This window comes from Lucilia cuprina, chromosome 6 (genome assembly GCF_022045245.1).
Source record: "Lucilia cuprina isolate Lc7/37 chromosome 6, ASM2204524v1, whole genome shotgun sequence".
NCBI lineage: Eukaryota > Metazoa > Arthropoda > Insecta > Diptera > Calliphoridae > Lucilia > Lucilia cuprina.
In genome coordinates, this window is record NC_060954.1 from 884,969 (window position 1) to 899,868 (window position 14,900).

Below are 14,900 nucleotides of genomic sequence, written 5' to 3' on the forward strand. Positions count from 1 at the left end.
TGGGTTGTTCTATGATCGATGTAAAGAAAATTATTATATTTACCAAAGAAGTGGATAACTAGAAAGAAAGTTTTTCTCCTTAACTTTTACTGCTTAAAATAATTAATAGATCCCTTGGTGATTTTTTTATACGGTCTCACGCGAATACGTTTGGAAAACGATTTTATAAAACTCTTTTCTTTATTGTACTCTAGTGGCTGATAAAGAGGTCCCTCTGTTTCGAGGAAAATATCAAAGCTATACATAGTACGCAATAATTGTTTTGCCAATAGATTTAAAGATGGTGGCTTGGAATCATTTAAAGAGTTTGTATATTGTTCCATTATCTAGAATGTAAAATAAAAAAAGATTATTTATATGTCACAACGCATTTAACCACCGACATACCTTAATCGAGGAATTATTCAATGCATTGTGATGACCATTCCAATGCACGGTAATTGTCCACAAAGGTATGTTGAGGGGGTATTTATTTGAAATACTAATAAGACATTCCATTTTTGCCGAACTCAATACTATAACAGCTCTAAAGAAACTACAAGTTTCGTCGGCCAGTTTTTGGTTTATTAGTTGTAGAGTTGTTTCAGATCCTTCATATTCCTCCCATGAAATTGCCGACCACTGTACCAATGCACAATTCGGTTTTGTACATCCCAATTTGGTGTCAATATATTCATCGAGGTTTTTATTCATAAAAGACCGTATTTGTGTTATCAATATTAAACGAGAATTCCAATAACTTTTTAATTTTTTCACACAATCGGATGTGAAATCTTTTAATTTTAAAATCTTATTGTGATCGTTTTTAACACTGTTAAACGATGTATTTCCACATAAATGTTGTAGCCAGCGATATGGTTTTCCCAAATTATTTTTAGCTAATTTTTTGTAAAATTCATCCAGAGTTATGTTGTGATTTTGAAGCTAGATTTCAAATAAAATAATTTTCAGTTAATTTAAGTTTTAATTTTTTATTTGATATTCTTAATTTGCTAGAAAAATTGAATTTTGTTTAAAAATCGCATTTTTTTTGATCAGATTTAAAAAAAAATTGAAATTTTGTTAATCGAATTTTTGTGAAAAATAAAATTTCCTTTAAAAACTTATATACAAAAACTTACATTTAAAGTTGCAGTAGAATATGGTAGCGAATCACCCATATCATCTTCTCCTATAAACTTCAGAAAATCTTGTAAAACATTACTTTCCGAATGATTTATTTGATTTTCATTCAAATAGATCTCGCAATGGCCAGTAACAATTTCAAGTAATGGCAAATAATAGACTTTAACTGCAATATAATCATTTGCAAAACATGCATCTGTAAACTGTTGTTAAAATATTTATATAAGAAATACCCATAAAAAATAATGTGCAGACAATACCTTAATTTGTAGAGAAAGAGGATGGGGTTGAAGAAAGAACGATTGATCTTGAAGGGAACTTGTTTCATTTTTCTTCATTTCATATGTTTTCAATTCATCTTCTTGTCCCAGAACAACTAGATCAAATCCTCCTTCTAGTTGCTCTATTGCTCGTAAATTTACGTATGCCAAATACAAAGGCTCCGGCAACATGTGTACCTTCTGCTCCAATTTCCATTTTTGTTCTATGGGCATTTGTAAAGCTTCCTGCAGCGGACGAGTAGCTTTCAAAAGTGTGCGCAGAGAAGGTGCAAATGTTGATAAATTTTCCATTTTTACAATAATTTGATTGAAGACCATATTTTTATCATTCAACAGTTTGTTGCAGTCGTCCGACAACTTTTTACGCAAATTTAATTCTCTTTCCAAACGCTCAATTCGATCTTTATGAGTCAATTTTGATTCGGGAACAGAGTCAATTCTCTGCTCATAAATGTCAATGTCTTCATCTTGACTTTTAAACCTGTAGCAGTGCTTTATTTCCCGTTTCAAATAGTTGACTTCGTATAAAAGATTTTGTAAATGCAAACGATTGCAGTCGACTAAAGATTTCTGTGCTTGTAACTCCTCACGACCAGAGCGTACTTTATATTTAACCAAACGATTTATTTTCTTTATAACTACAAATTCCAAGGAACCGATTTTAAGCTTTTCATCCAAATCAACTTTCTGTAAAAACAATAGCTTTATCAAACACATATTCTCGCAAAAAAATATATAACATTACACTAACCGTATCCTTTATGTTGTTTTTGGCATTTAAACAATCTGTAAATAATTGTTTTAACAATTCAAAATTTTCATTAAGCATATTAGCCATTATGCTAATATTTTTATTGTTTAATTTCTGTAAAAAAATATATTTTGTGGTGCACGATTTTTAAACAAACAAATTTGACGTCAAGTTGTCAAATAAACATGGCGTTGCCAATTTGATTTTAGAAGAAAAAATAAACAATTATTTGAGTCTTGTTTACACGGTTTTACTTTTTATAAGATATTTTCAGTAAAAAATATTTATAGTTTATATTTTATTCGTACAAATAATATACAATCTAAGCTTGTTTTTAGTAAGACTAATTTTTTTATATTTATGTTGTGAAATGTGATTATAAGAAAAAAATGTTAAGTGAGAATTTGTGTAATAGTAATATCAAAAAAATGTTTAGAATTGTAATATGGTAATATTTGTGAGTTGCCAACTAACATAATTTGACAATTTATTCTATTACTATTTCTTTGAAAGGTAAAATAACCGGTAGCGTACAGTTTGTCATCAATAGAATAATTGTTTTTATTAGAGAGCACAAAAACACAGTGACACTAAAATGTAACTAATTAATTAAATTCTTTAAACTGTTTTAGATTAATATTTAAATAAAGTACAAATTAAAAATAAAAAAAGTTATTTCTAAATTTAATCCCTTAAATAATGTAATTCATATTATTTTACGCTCATTGGGTTAATCGGATACTTTCATTGTATTTATAACATAACAAAAAATTTATTAGTATTCGTGCGGGAGTGTTGGAATAAATTAAATAATTTGATCAATTTATTTATTAAATCAGTGTTTAACAATTTTCTACATTTTAAAGTTGTTAAAAATAAATTTCTATAAATTACATAAGTTTGGCGTAATTGTCATTTTTATACGCGTTTTATTTTAAAAACGTTATTTTGAATTATTACATAGAGTAAGACCGTTAAGATAGATAAGCAACTGAAGGACTGACTGACTAACTGATAGACTAAATGACTAAATTCATACAATTTAACAAAGTCATGGTCGGATACTAGTTGATTACAATGTTATCAGATATACTTCTTAGATTATTTTGCTGAATCATGTTTGACCCTCAATTGAGAACTGTGATTCTCTCATTTCATTGATCCACATTGTATAAAATTAAATTAAGAAAAAAATATATACTATTTCTGGCGTACGATAAGAGATAATCAACATTATCAATATATTAGGCTCTAACAAATGAAATGGTACATACGCATATATTTTAGTTTAATACAATTGTTGCACTTACAACATTGTGTGGGGCATTTAGTATAAAAAAATACTGGATATTCATCAAATATTTATTTTATTTATTCATCATCACGATCATGTATATATTTTTTCTAATTTCAGACTGCACTAAGTTGTAACAAAACTAGATAAATAGATATGAATTTAAAGGCTTGGTTCGCAGTGCTGGGTGTATTCATTGGCTGTTGCAGCAATGTGATATTCTTGGAACTATTAGTAAAGTATGTTATCAACTATATAAGGTAATATTAAATAATTCTCTTTTCGTTAATTATACAGACATGATGCCGGTGCTGGAAATCTTATTACTTTCTCACAATTTTTATTCATTGCTGTGGAGGGTTATATATTTACCTCGAAATTTGGCACGGTTAAACCCGTAATTGGTTTTAAGGACTATGCTATTTTAGTGCTTATGTTTTTCGTTACTAGTGTTTGCAATAATTATGCTTTCAACTTTAATATTCCTATGCCTTTGCATATGATATTCAGAGCGGTATATTTTAAAAAATCATAATTTCGCGTGATGTATATTTTTTACGTTTAATTTTTTTAAAGGGATCTTTAATGGCAAATATGATTATGGGTATTTTAATACTTAAGAAACGTTATGGTTTTTCCAAATATCTATCGGTAGTACTGATTACGGTTGGTATTATTACCTGTACATTGGTTTCAGCAACAAAAGTTGTAAGTAGATCTTTTATTTGTGCCAAAAAATGTCTCAATATAATGCTCTATTATATTTTAGGAGGATACCAGTAATCCCAAATTTAAAGATAATACAGTTGAGGACAAATATTCGGTAGTGTTTTGGTGGTGTGTTGGCATTGGCATTCTAACAGTTGCTTTGTTAATATCGGCATGTATGGGCATATATCAAGAAGTATTGTACAAGAAATTTGGAAAAAGATCAAGAGAAGCTTTGTACTATACGGTAAATATTAAAAGCTTTGAATATTATTTATATTCATTTTTAAATTAATATTATTTCTATTTTAGCATCTTTTGCCATTGCCCGGCTTTATGTTATTGGGCAAAAACATTTGGGATCATTTAGTGATATGTGCCACCAGTGATGCTCTTGTTGTAGCCGGATTTAACACATACTTTCCTGAACAAATCTTTTATTTAATCTGCAATATGATTACCCAGTATGTCTGTATTAGCTCGGTTTATGTTTTAACAGCTGAATGCAGTTCATTGACTGTTACTTTGGTTGTAACTTTACGCAAATTTGTTTCATTGCTATTTTCCATACTTTACTTTAAAAATTCATTTACTCTTTACCATTGGATTGGTACGATATTAGTATTTACTGGTACTATTATCTTTACGGAGGCTTATCCAAAAACTTTGTTCTCGTCTAAAGAACAGAAAAAATCTAAAACATCATAGATCTAATAGATTTTAAATTATTAGTAAAGATTTAAAAAAAAATATATATATACTATACAATTTGTATGCAATCAGTAAGTCCGTCCTAGTCATAAATACATATTTACGTTCAAATTAACAATACATTAACGTAATATAAAACTATGACTAAGACAATGCTTATTTTGTTATTATAGACAATAAAGAAAAGTAATTAAATTTTGTTAAAATGTCTAGCTGTTTTAACTATGTACATAAGTATTTAAAGGATATATTTAAAATCTTAATAGAATGCATAGATAAATCACATATTGGATCAGTGTATTTAGGCAATTGAATAATTAATAACAAACGCACAGATATTTGCAACAACAACATTAATACACAACCTATTAAGTAAAATTATCTAAAACGTAAATATGTAAGTTATTTTACAGTGAAATAACTCAGATAATTATTAAAAACAATAGAATTTTATTTTGCCACCTTTGCAAATTCGTGTACATACATACGTACATATGTATACATGTATTTTATGCAAACCTCCTTTCCCTTGTGTTTTTGTTTATTTTACATATGTATACGACAAAAACAATTTAATTTGTGGGAAAATATAAACAATTGCATTTAGAGAAAAGCTTCAACTTCCAAAGGTTTTTGGAAACTTTAAACATGTATTTGGTTGTCTTAAAACTTGGTACATATGTCATTTGCTAGAACTTATTTAGTATAATTTGTTAGTCGAAATGACTCAGTCGGGGCGAAATATAAGTTTTAAGATTTTACAATTAGTACGTGTTTCCTAGACGCATTAATGCACACTATTTATTATTATCATTATCATATTCTTTATAATTTGTTTCTTTAGATTGTGTGTATAGGAGCAATAATATTTAAAAAAATTACGGACAATAAGGCGCATATGATTTCGAAAATAAATCAAAAAACTTCAAATGAATGGAATCTTTTGCAAAATGTTACATGGTCAGCAGAGGGTAATGACTTTAGTATATTTGCTTATGCTGGCTACACTTTTATAATTGCGGTTTGTCTATTGGACCGGTAGGTACATACATACTAATGTATGTATATGGGAAAAAGTGTTTTTTTTGCAAGGTAATCTTATGTTTCAATATGAATTTCCAGACTGATCAATTTTAAGAAAGCATCAACTACAACGGATACATTGTTCTTGCGTTTTGGTGTAATTATATTTTTTATACAAGGTTAGTTGATTTGTAGAAATTTTTTTTAAGCTTGGTTCAAACCAAAATATGCATGGTATATAAACATTTTAATTAAATTTGAATCTTAATAAATTTTTAATTTTATAGGCATAATGGTATTTTATTCGGTAGAATATGTGCCAGAAGACATAAGAATCAATGCATACATATTAGGAAGCCTTTCATTTTTGGTTGGAATTTTATTTTTCCTTGAAGATTGTCTTACTATCAAGGGATATGAAACATCAAATAAAATAATACAAACAGAAAAATTGGTACGTTTAGAATACATACGTAGAATTAATCACAATCATATAGATATGTATGTATGTATATACATTAGGGTGGTTATTTAATTAATTAATAACAATTTCAATTTTGTATCATTGTTTTGAAGTTTTCTTACAAAGAATTTATTCAAAGTATATAACAGACATAATATAATTTTAATTTTATTGCCATTTAAATATTAATATTATTAAAAAGGAAAAGTGAAAATCATAAAATAATTTGAACCACTTTAATGTGCATACACACACATACACACAAATATATACATATTTGTATTAGATTTATATTGTTTCAATATTTCCATTTATTTTAGAAACCAATTTCATCGATCCCCTTAAAATTGACAGAGGATAATATACTTCATACTTATGTATAAATAAAATTATGTTATTAATTTAATTCTAAATGTACAATATACAATAAATTGTGAAATACATATGTATTTGTGTAAAGTGTTCATTAAAAAAAAGATATTTCTATTAAAAAAGAAATAATCTAACTTAACATAGCAAAATAATAAAACAGCTTAAGTCTTTTTATGTTTTTTTTTTTTTTGTTAATTTTTCTCATTAGTTGGTTTTTATTAAAAAGAAAATTAAATTTCCTTAATAGGTAATTTAAATATATATATATTTATTAAATTATATATGTATGTATATATGTACTTTATAAATTTCATTTGTATGTGTTTTTTTTTTTTATTTAAATGCTGAATATGAGCATTTATGTGTGTATGTATTTATATGGGGATGTGAGTTGTGGTTGTTCTTGTTGAAAAATAATTCCACGACTCCTTTTATTTCTTGCTTTTCTTCTTCTTTTTCTTGTCTGATTTATTTTTCTTTTTGCTTGACTTTTTGCCGCCATCACTGTCCGGAGTCTCTGATCGTTTGCGTGATTTTTTGTCACTTTTTGAATGTTTTCGCTTGCGATCTTCATCATCTGAATCGGTATTTGAGGAGGAAGGACTACGTTTTCTTTGGACAACAGCAGGTGAAGTTGAGTGATGTCGTTTACGTGAAGTATTATCGTATTCGCGATGTTCTCGCTCAGAACTATGATGGGCTTTATCAGTTTTTGAAGTTTTGTGATCCCTACTTTTGCTATTTAGTCTGCTGCGGTCGATATCGGGTTCATGACCGTGACGGTCTCGAGTACGTTCACGATTTCTATCTTTATCTTTATCATGATCTCTATCCTTGTCTACATTATCTTTATCCCTATGTCGCTCTCGTTCTTTATCTTTGCCACGCTCCCTGTCCCTGTCTCTTTCCCGTTCTCTGTCTCTTTCCCTGTTCCTCTCCTTATCTTTATCTTTCTCCCTTTCCCGTTCTCTGTCTTTATCTCTATCTTTGTTTTCCCTCGTTTTCTCCTTTTCATGACTTCTTTCCCTGTCTCTATCTTTTCCATGACGTTCACGGTAGTTTTTGTCGATTTCACTCTTTTTGCTGCTCACTTTACTATCCGTACTACTCTTTTTTCGTCGATCACTGTCTGCGTCGCGATCGGCATTGCCATAGCTAGATTTGTACGTGTGTTCCGTTTCTCTTCGGGTATCAGCAAGCTGTGAAAAAATTGGCTGACTTATCTTGCTGCCCAAACGATCCTTAATGGATTTCTTCTTTTCATTGTTTTCAGTTTTTACCTCGACCGAACGATCTTTATTGATATTTACAGGCAAAGTTATTTGTATATTACGAATGCTTTCGTGATCGTCACTATAGCATTTGGAGGATCTTTCTTTAGATAAAGATTTTTTACGTACTTCTAGAGGACGAATAGCGTTAATAGCTCGCGCAAAAATGGCCTTTTCAGCTCGTACAATTACGTCATTGGTTACTTTGTTGTCCGCATTGTTCTGTGTATGGGCACCGTCTGTGTTGGCTTCATTATATTGGTTTGTTGCGCCAACCTGTTCTTCCAGTTCCCACTTGGATGCTTCGGGTACAAGTTTATTTGCGCTCTCCTGCAGTTTGAAACTGTTGTCATCAAAATCTGTTTCGTATTCATGAATATCTAGGACAGCATCGAAACACTTTATATCCGATGACGTGGGTGTTTTCTCCTCGTATTCTGTTGTTGGTTGCTGGTTCTTAGGAGTACTTTCACCCTGATGTACAACTGAACCATTTTGTTCAGTTTTTGGCGTAGAGTTATTACCTAAAACTTTTTCTATACTTTGATATTCGCCCACATCTTCTTCGAAGTCCCCTTTTTGATGTTCCTTAGATTCCTTTTCTAATTTGTTTTCCTGCTCATTTTGGTTTTCAGTACTATTAGTGCTAGTATTACATTCATCATTTTCATCATCTTTGCTCGCATCTTCTGACTTAAGTCTGTGACGTTCCTTTTTTGATTTCTTTTCTTTTTTGACCTTTTTACGTTCACTCTTCTCTCTTCGTTTCTTCTTTCGATCCTTGAGTTTTTTGTCGGATTTTTTGCTTTCTGATTTTTCTTTGTGGTCGGTTTCAGAAGATGTTTGATGTTGGTCACTTTGCGTATCTTTTTGTCTGGGTGGTGTCATACTGCGTCGCTTTGACTCATGGTCGTTTAGCTCCTTGTCCTTTTTACTGTGTCGCTCTTCGCTTTTACGCTTACTGTGCGAGTGACTTCTGGTAGTTGATGTATTATCCTTTTCCCGTTTTGTGTGTCCATCGCTTGGCTTTCCTTTTGGTGTCATACTCCTATGAACCTTTCGACGTTTCTCACTTAATCTTAAGCTCGATCGCGAACGAGATCTTGAACGAGTGTGAGACCTGCTTCCCGATCTCTGATCACTTTTGCTGCCAATATTGTACAATTTGTTTTCTTCCATATCTTGTGAGACACATTTTTCGTAGAGATCTGGAGTGTTGTTACGCAGCGGTCGATCTCTTTCTCTTATAGCAGCCGGCGGCGGAGAAGTATTATTGCTGTGGAATGGATTACGTGATGATTGCACTTCAAAACCTGGAGGCGGTGGTTCTGAGTTTTCATCATTTATGTTATATGGTCTCCTTTAAAAATGTAAAATTAATAATTTTCAAATTATATATATATTTAAAGTTCAATCCTACCGGAGTTCCATATTCTTATCTTCATGGTCTAAATGTTGTCTACTTCCGCCTCTGGGATCCAACGATTTTGGAGGATTTGTCAATGTCCTATTAGAATCTCTTCTTTGCCTAGAATTATATTAACCTCTTAGTAACTGACGAAATTCTTTGATTTATAAAGTAAAATATACAACATACCTTTCAAGCCCTTCTTCTTGTTGTTCATCCAGTCTAAATTTCTGATGGTAGTGGTGTTGATGTCTAAATGTAAATGAGTGTTAGATTTGCATGTTTTGCAAAATTAAAAATATAATTTCTACTTACTTTTCGTGCACATTATGTATTTTAGTGTTTTGTGGTGATCTATACCTTTTGACGGGAGGAGAAAGAGATCTTGATCTAAAATGAAAGGAATGTAAGTACAATGTTTTGATTTATTGCATTTAATATTAACCTTGAACTTCTATCTAAAGATTTTGAACGTCTAGTTCTATAGCCTTGATCTTTTTCACGCTCTCGGTCACGCTCCCTCTCTCTATCACGGTCTCTTTCACGTTCTCGCTCCTTATCCATGGGTTTTCCGTAACGAGGCCACCGACGGTCATTATCTCGATCGCGCGAACGTCCTCTTTTATCGTGATAGCCGTGATCTTTTGTGCGATTGTTATAGGGAGATGTGCGAAAATTACCCCTTACATGTCGTTCCTTTGATCTACGGCGACGGTCGGGAGAACGTCGTTCATCTTTCTTTTTTTCTTTTTCCTTCATAATGCGGTTAAATGCTTCCAAAGGATCATCAATTATCCTAAAGAATTATAATATGAATTTTAAAATATAGTTTCTTATAATGAAAGTAATTTGGTAAAACCGTTCTTACCCCACTCCAACTTTAGCGGCCACTTCCTCATAAACAGAAGCAATATTATTAAAGGGGCGCATTTGATTTGGTGCTTCTGCCTCTCTAATAGGATAATTAAAGCGATTCGGCATCGCAGAGGGAAAACGTTGATATCTGTGAATGAAACAAAGAAAAATAACATGCTTGGTGTTAAAACGAAATGTGTATTTTTGAAACAAATTTAAAACACGTTCACAGTTTAACCAGGATCCAAGCTAAACCACCATCATCGTCAGATCAAACAACTTACAGTGTCAATAATTGTTCACGTATCGTTTTTTTAACAGCACGAACTTACCGGAAAAGTCCATAAATTTACCCAAAATATCACAAATGAAGTCCACAAAGACATGCCCAGTTAAATTCCAGTTAATATCAGCTTTCAGCTAAACTACTACAACTGTGTATACATACACACATTCAATATGCATCAATTATATATACAATAAATTAAGTTTTCTATTCGATTGATCAATAACAAATAGTAGTAATGATTATAATTTAATTAGATATTTTTTATTATACATTATTTTTTTTTCTTTTTGTTTTACTTTGTATTGTAATTAATGTTTCATTGATTGTTGGTTGGTTAATCCATATAAAAACAATGTTAAAAAAATATATATTTTATTAGCAAAACTTAAATAACTTTTAGTCTTTTGTAATCATCATGTATTCTTCGTAGTATCTTGACTTACACATTATTTTAAACGTATGCATACATACATATGTGTTTATGTATGCAAATATACATATATACATTTAATAATATACATATTTATATTAGATTTGCTTAAAGTTAATATTGCGTACCACAGAATCACTATTTCTTTTAGTTTAGATTTTTTTTTGTTAATTTAATATCTTTCTTAGACATAAATATTTATGTATGTCTTATCTACGTTATTATCAGTAGGCTGGATACAGTATTCCATCCAATTCCAATCAGGTTTTCATGTTTCTATGCATTTTCTTATCGTACGAGAGTAATTTTATAAACGAAAAGTAAATTCTATGGGAGTATTTCGTTTAGGTTTATTAAAAGCAAACTGATTTAAACACAGAAACGGGAATAGTTAAAACAACGCAAAATATATTTTATTAAATCGAAAATTACTATTATTGGAACTACAAGAGAAGAAATTAATTTAAAATTTATTTGTAAAAAATATGCATACCTACATATGTATCTAGATCGTGGTAGATTTAAGCGGGCTTTAATATAACATTCGTATACATATATGTATATCAAACAAAAAATGAATTTGCTGACTCGATATTGGTGGAATACTGCATGTTTCTTTAACATAATAAGTTTGTTCAAATATTTTCTTTGATTTAAGACTTTACACAGAGATAGAGATGAACTAAATATAGTCATAGTTTAGAACTACATGTTAAGACTCATATATATTCTGAGACACTCCATATTGATGTACATACATAGTACTAATGGATTGCTGAATAATCTTCATTTTGAAAAAAATGAATGCCGTTTTCCGTTTCGCTCGGAAAAATTTAAAAAGGAAATCAATCTGATCTACAAAGAAGAAGAAGAAGAGGAAGCTCACTTACCCTGGTGCCACATTGCCGATTTGATTATAAGTTGGGTCGTATGAATTTATGGGCGGCATTGGTAAACGCATTTGATGTGGTGGATGATGAGGAGGCATATTTGGATGTGGATATAGAGGCGGTCGGTGCATATGATTATGGAATCCTGGATGCATATTCATGGGCCTTATTGGTCGTTGTTGTTGCATTTCGTATGGTTGATGAGAAGGATACAAAGGAACTGGTACCGGATTAGCTCCGGGTGGTTGCACATTATCTATTGATTTAGACGGCGGCATGGCTCTACTCTTTTCATACATGTAATGTTCATTATTGGCATTTTCGTGATGATCACGAACTTTTTCTCGAGATGAATTTTCCCATTCCTTAGCAGAATGGCTAGAGGTCTCACTGGTTCTATGAGAATTACTTTCCTGTTGATAAGGAGATACCTAAATTTAGAACAAAACCATATGAAAAATTATATATTCTCAACCAAACTTCCCAAAAATCACAAGTTAAATCTTATCAAGAAATAAAATATATTATATAAATAACAGTAAATACCTGATGCTTATTTTTCGGAGAACTTTGCTCAATACCCGGAGGTTTAGGATGTGAAGTGTGTCGTCGACTAAGATATTTTTCTGTGCGAGTATCCGATGCTGATGGAACTGTTACAACAATATTGTCTTCATAATCGGAATCTTCATGAGCCGGACTGCTATTGACATTAGATGTTTTATGCCTAACTTCAATGCTTTCAATATTTGAATCGGCAGTTGGTTCCTCTGTTGGTTGTGTCAATGATTCGGTATCTACTTCCTTATTTTCTCTGCTATCAGAATCTATATTAACTTTTTCTTCTACATCAGCCACGGGCTCTTCTGTTTTTGTAGTCGGTAACTCTTTATCCTGCTCCTTATCATTTAAATTCTCAGGTTGTTTGGCCTCTAGTTCTTCCTTGGGTTGTTGATTTAATTCTAAAAGAAACACGTTTATACTACACTTGCAATCTTGATATGTCTATTTTTTTGAACTTCTTACCCTTTTTCACCTGACTACTGGCTTTGTAACCGGTACGATTTTTAAAGGCATTAACGGAATTTCTTAAAAATCTATTCGGTATTAATGATCCAGGTGAACTGCCTTTTTCCTTGCAGTCGGGACACTCATTATCCTCAGATTCGAGTAATGCTGTTCGTACACCTGTATATAAGAATATATTTAAAAAGTTGATGAGAACTTATACGATAAATAACTTATTTTTAACATACAATCATCACAAAAAGAACTGCCACAACAAGGTATCATTACGGCATCCACAAATAAATCATTACAAATGCCACATATTAGGTCCTCTGGAATTTCCTGTTTCTTATCCTCTTCCACAACTGGTTCCTGACTTTCGATCATCAATGCCCTAAATATAGAGAAAAAACATTGGTAATGTGATTTTCCATTAATAATTTACATATATATTTGTTTTTCTTTAATTACCTGTCATCTTTGTCTCTAAACGATTTTGGTATTCCAGTCGTCCTTTTTTCCACCGTATGTTCCTTACTTATAATGTAAGGGCAATTTTTAATCCAATGACCTCCTTTTTTACACTTGTTACAACGATAAGTTGACGGAACCTCGCCTGTTTGCGAGTAGCCTCTAATTTTTTGATAACTGTAGACAATAGTGGCCACGTGAAAGTATATGATTGTAACATTTCACCTGATCATTAGTAACTTACCTTTTGGGGTCATATTCAGCAGTACTTTGTAACATCATAGCTTGAATCTTATCCTCCTCGCTACCTTCCATTTTCGACAAATCAAAGTCAGCTGATTCCACTTTAGATGGTATTCTAGGTTGCACTGGTCTACTCGTTGGATCCCATGACTTTTTTGTTTGATTGGCCACCGGTACACGCGATATTATTAACGAGGTATTTTTAGGTATCAAACTGGATTCATGTTGATATTCTGCAATAAAAATCATTTTATATCAAAAAACCTGCCACGCCATCAAACATAATCAATATTTATTACCTTCCTTAGTTTGGGCATTAATAATTTGTAAATCAAAATCAGTAATTTTACTGAGACGCTTCTGCTGCAGAATGGCTTTCTTTAGATCCGCCACCGATATATGTAGACCATCAAACGTTATGGTGTCATAATCGAGAGTACTTTTGAATTTATAATGCACAGACATCGTGCCCGCACTTGTTTATTAGATTTCAACTAGCACAAACTTAAAACTTTTCCCGAATTTTACAAAAATTTTATGGAAAAGAAAATTATTATGTAGCAATTGCAGCTACATTAGCTATTTTCGCATTGTGTAAAATGAAATTAGTATTGTATAGAGATATAAATTACTCAGGTACTCGGTTACTCGATGAAAGTGTCAACAAATAATTTATAATGACGACAGTGAATACTTTTGTTTTTTTTTAGTTTAGTTGTTTTTTTTTACTTTTGTAATGTCAATAAATTTATATGAATCAAAATAGTATACGTTTCGATATAAATATAAATAATTTTGTTTGTATTTATTATTTGTATTAGCGAACAAATAAATGTGTATTAAATTAATAACTAATGGAAATGTGTGCTTTTTAATGAAAAAAATAGTCACTTTATTTCAACAATAATCGTTACAGTTAAAAGTAGTTATTTATCTGCAACGTCCTGTAGTCATATTCAGGCACAGGGTGATTCGGAATTAGAGCTATTGTATTGTTTTCTTTTTCGTCTTTTCTAATTTAAATTTCTTTAGATTTTGGTTTCTATATTTAATTTAAAAGTGAAATAGTAAATACAGAATTTAATAAAAAACAATGTGTTTTTTTAAAATCTTGCGTTACCCTGTTGTTACATTATATGTGTTCTCACAATTAAAATATGATAAAAATTTTATCAAGGTTAACTTGTAGCGATTTCTGTTATTTTTATATCTAAACGCTAATATAATTGTTTTTGTTTGAATTAATTTCTTAAAAAAAATTAAAATTTTCAAATTTTGAGAATTATGCTGAGTTCATGAATCCCTTA

General features: G+C 30.8%; 4 protein-coding genes across 11 annotated transcripts; 2 read left to right on the plus strand and 2 right to left on the minus strand.

Moving 5' to 3' along the window:
- Positions 1-59: 59 nt before the first annotated feature.
- Positions 60-2,702, minus strand: LOC111677004 (THO complex subunit 5). Its single transcript, XM_023438027.2, has 5 exons — positions 2,158-2,702; positions 1,386-2,093; positions 1,122-1,328; positions 388-924; positions 60-326 (listed from the first exon to the last, which is right to left on the minus strand). Exons 1-5 carry the CDS (start codon positions 2,242-2,244, stop codon positions 87-89), a joined length of 1,779 nt encoding a protein of 592 aa, XP_023293795.2. The 5' UTR covers positions 2,245-2,702; the 3' UTR covers positions 60-86.
- LOC111677025 (UDP-xylose and UDP-N-acetylglucosamine transporter) lies at positions 1,968-5,076 on the plus strand. Of its 4 annotated transcripts, none has more exons than XM_046954658.1 (6): positions 1,968-2,095; positions 3,572-3,690; positions 3,749-3,965; positions 4,028-4,159; positions 4,221-4,406; positions 4,472-5,076. In XM_046954658.1, the coding sequence occupies exons 2-6, from the start codon at positions 3,608-3,610 to the stop codon at positions 4,865-4,867; spliced, it is 1,014 nt and encodes a 337-aa protein (XP_046810614.1). In that variant the 5' UTR covers positions 1,968-2,095; positions 3,572-3,607; the 3' UTR covers positions 4,868-5,076. The 4 variants fall into 4 exon arrangements, with proteins under 4 accessions (XP_046810614.1, XP_023293817.2, XP_046810613.1 ...); XM_023438049.2 differs by lacking the exon at positions 1,968-2,095 and adding an exon at positions 2,675-2,754; XM_046954657.1 differs by lacking the exon at positions 1,968-2,095 and adding an exon at positions 2,840-2,858.
- A 71-nt stretch (positions 5,077-5,147) lies between these two features.
- Positions 5,148-6,805, plus strand: LOC111677042. 4 transcript variants are annotated; one of them, XM_023438082.2, is made up of 5 exons: positions 5,210-5,637; positions 5,715-5,908; positions 5,993-6,072; positions 6,181-6,347; positions 6,677-6,805. In XM_023438082.2, exons 1-5 carry the CDS (start codon positions 5,593-5,595, stop codon positions 6,737-6,739), a joined length of 549 nt encoding a protein of 182 aa, XP_023293850.1. In that variant the 5' UTR covers positions 5,210-5,592; the 3' UTR covers positions 6,740-6,805. The 4 variants fall into 4 exon arrangements, with proteins under 4 accessions (XP_046810616.1, XP_023293850.1, XP_046810615.1 ...); XM_046954660.1 differs by lacking the exon at positions 6,677-6,805 and having other exon boundaries at positions 5,148-5,267; positions 6,181-6,614; XM_046954659.1 differs by lacking the exon at positions 6,677-6,805 and having other exon boundaries at positions 6,181-6,614.
- Positions 6,806-6,983: 178 nt separating this feature from the next.
- Positions 6,984-14,272, minus strand: LOC111677002 (E3 ubiquitin-protein ligase RBBP6). Of its 2 annotated transcripts, none has more exons than XM_046953828.1 (13): positions 13,893-14,272; positions 13,595-13,826; positions 13,351-13,527; positions 13,128-13,273; positions 12,898-13,059; positions 12,418-12,833; positions 11,872-12,284; positions 10,276-10,410; positions 9,853-10,203; positions 9,723-9,797; positions 9,597-9,659; positions 9,420-9,527; positions 6,984-9,359 (listed from the first exon to the last, which is right to left on the minus strand). In XM_046953828.1, the coding sequence occupies exons 1-13, from the start codon at positions 14,056-14,058 to the stop codon at positions 7,160-7,162; spliced, it is 4,644 nt and encodes a 1,547-aa protein (XP_046809784.1). In that variant the 5' UTR covers positions 14,059-14,272; the 3' UTR covers positions 6,984-7,159. The 2 variants fall into 2 exon arrangements, with proteins under 2 accessions (XP_046809784.1, XP_023293793.2); XM_023438025.2 differs by having other exon boundaries at positions 6,985-9,359; positions 11,872-12,302; positions 13,893-14,270.
- Between the last annotated feature and the right edge of the window lie 628 nt (positions 14,273-14,900).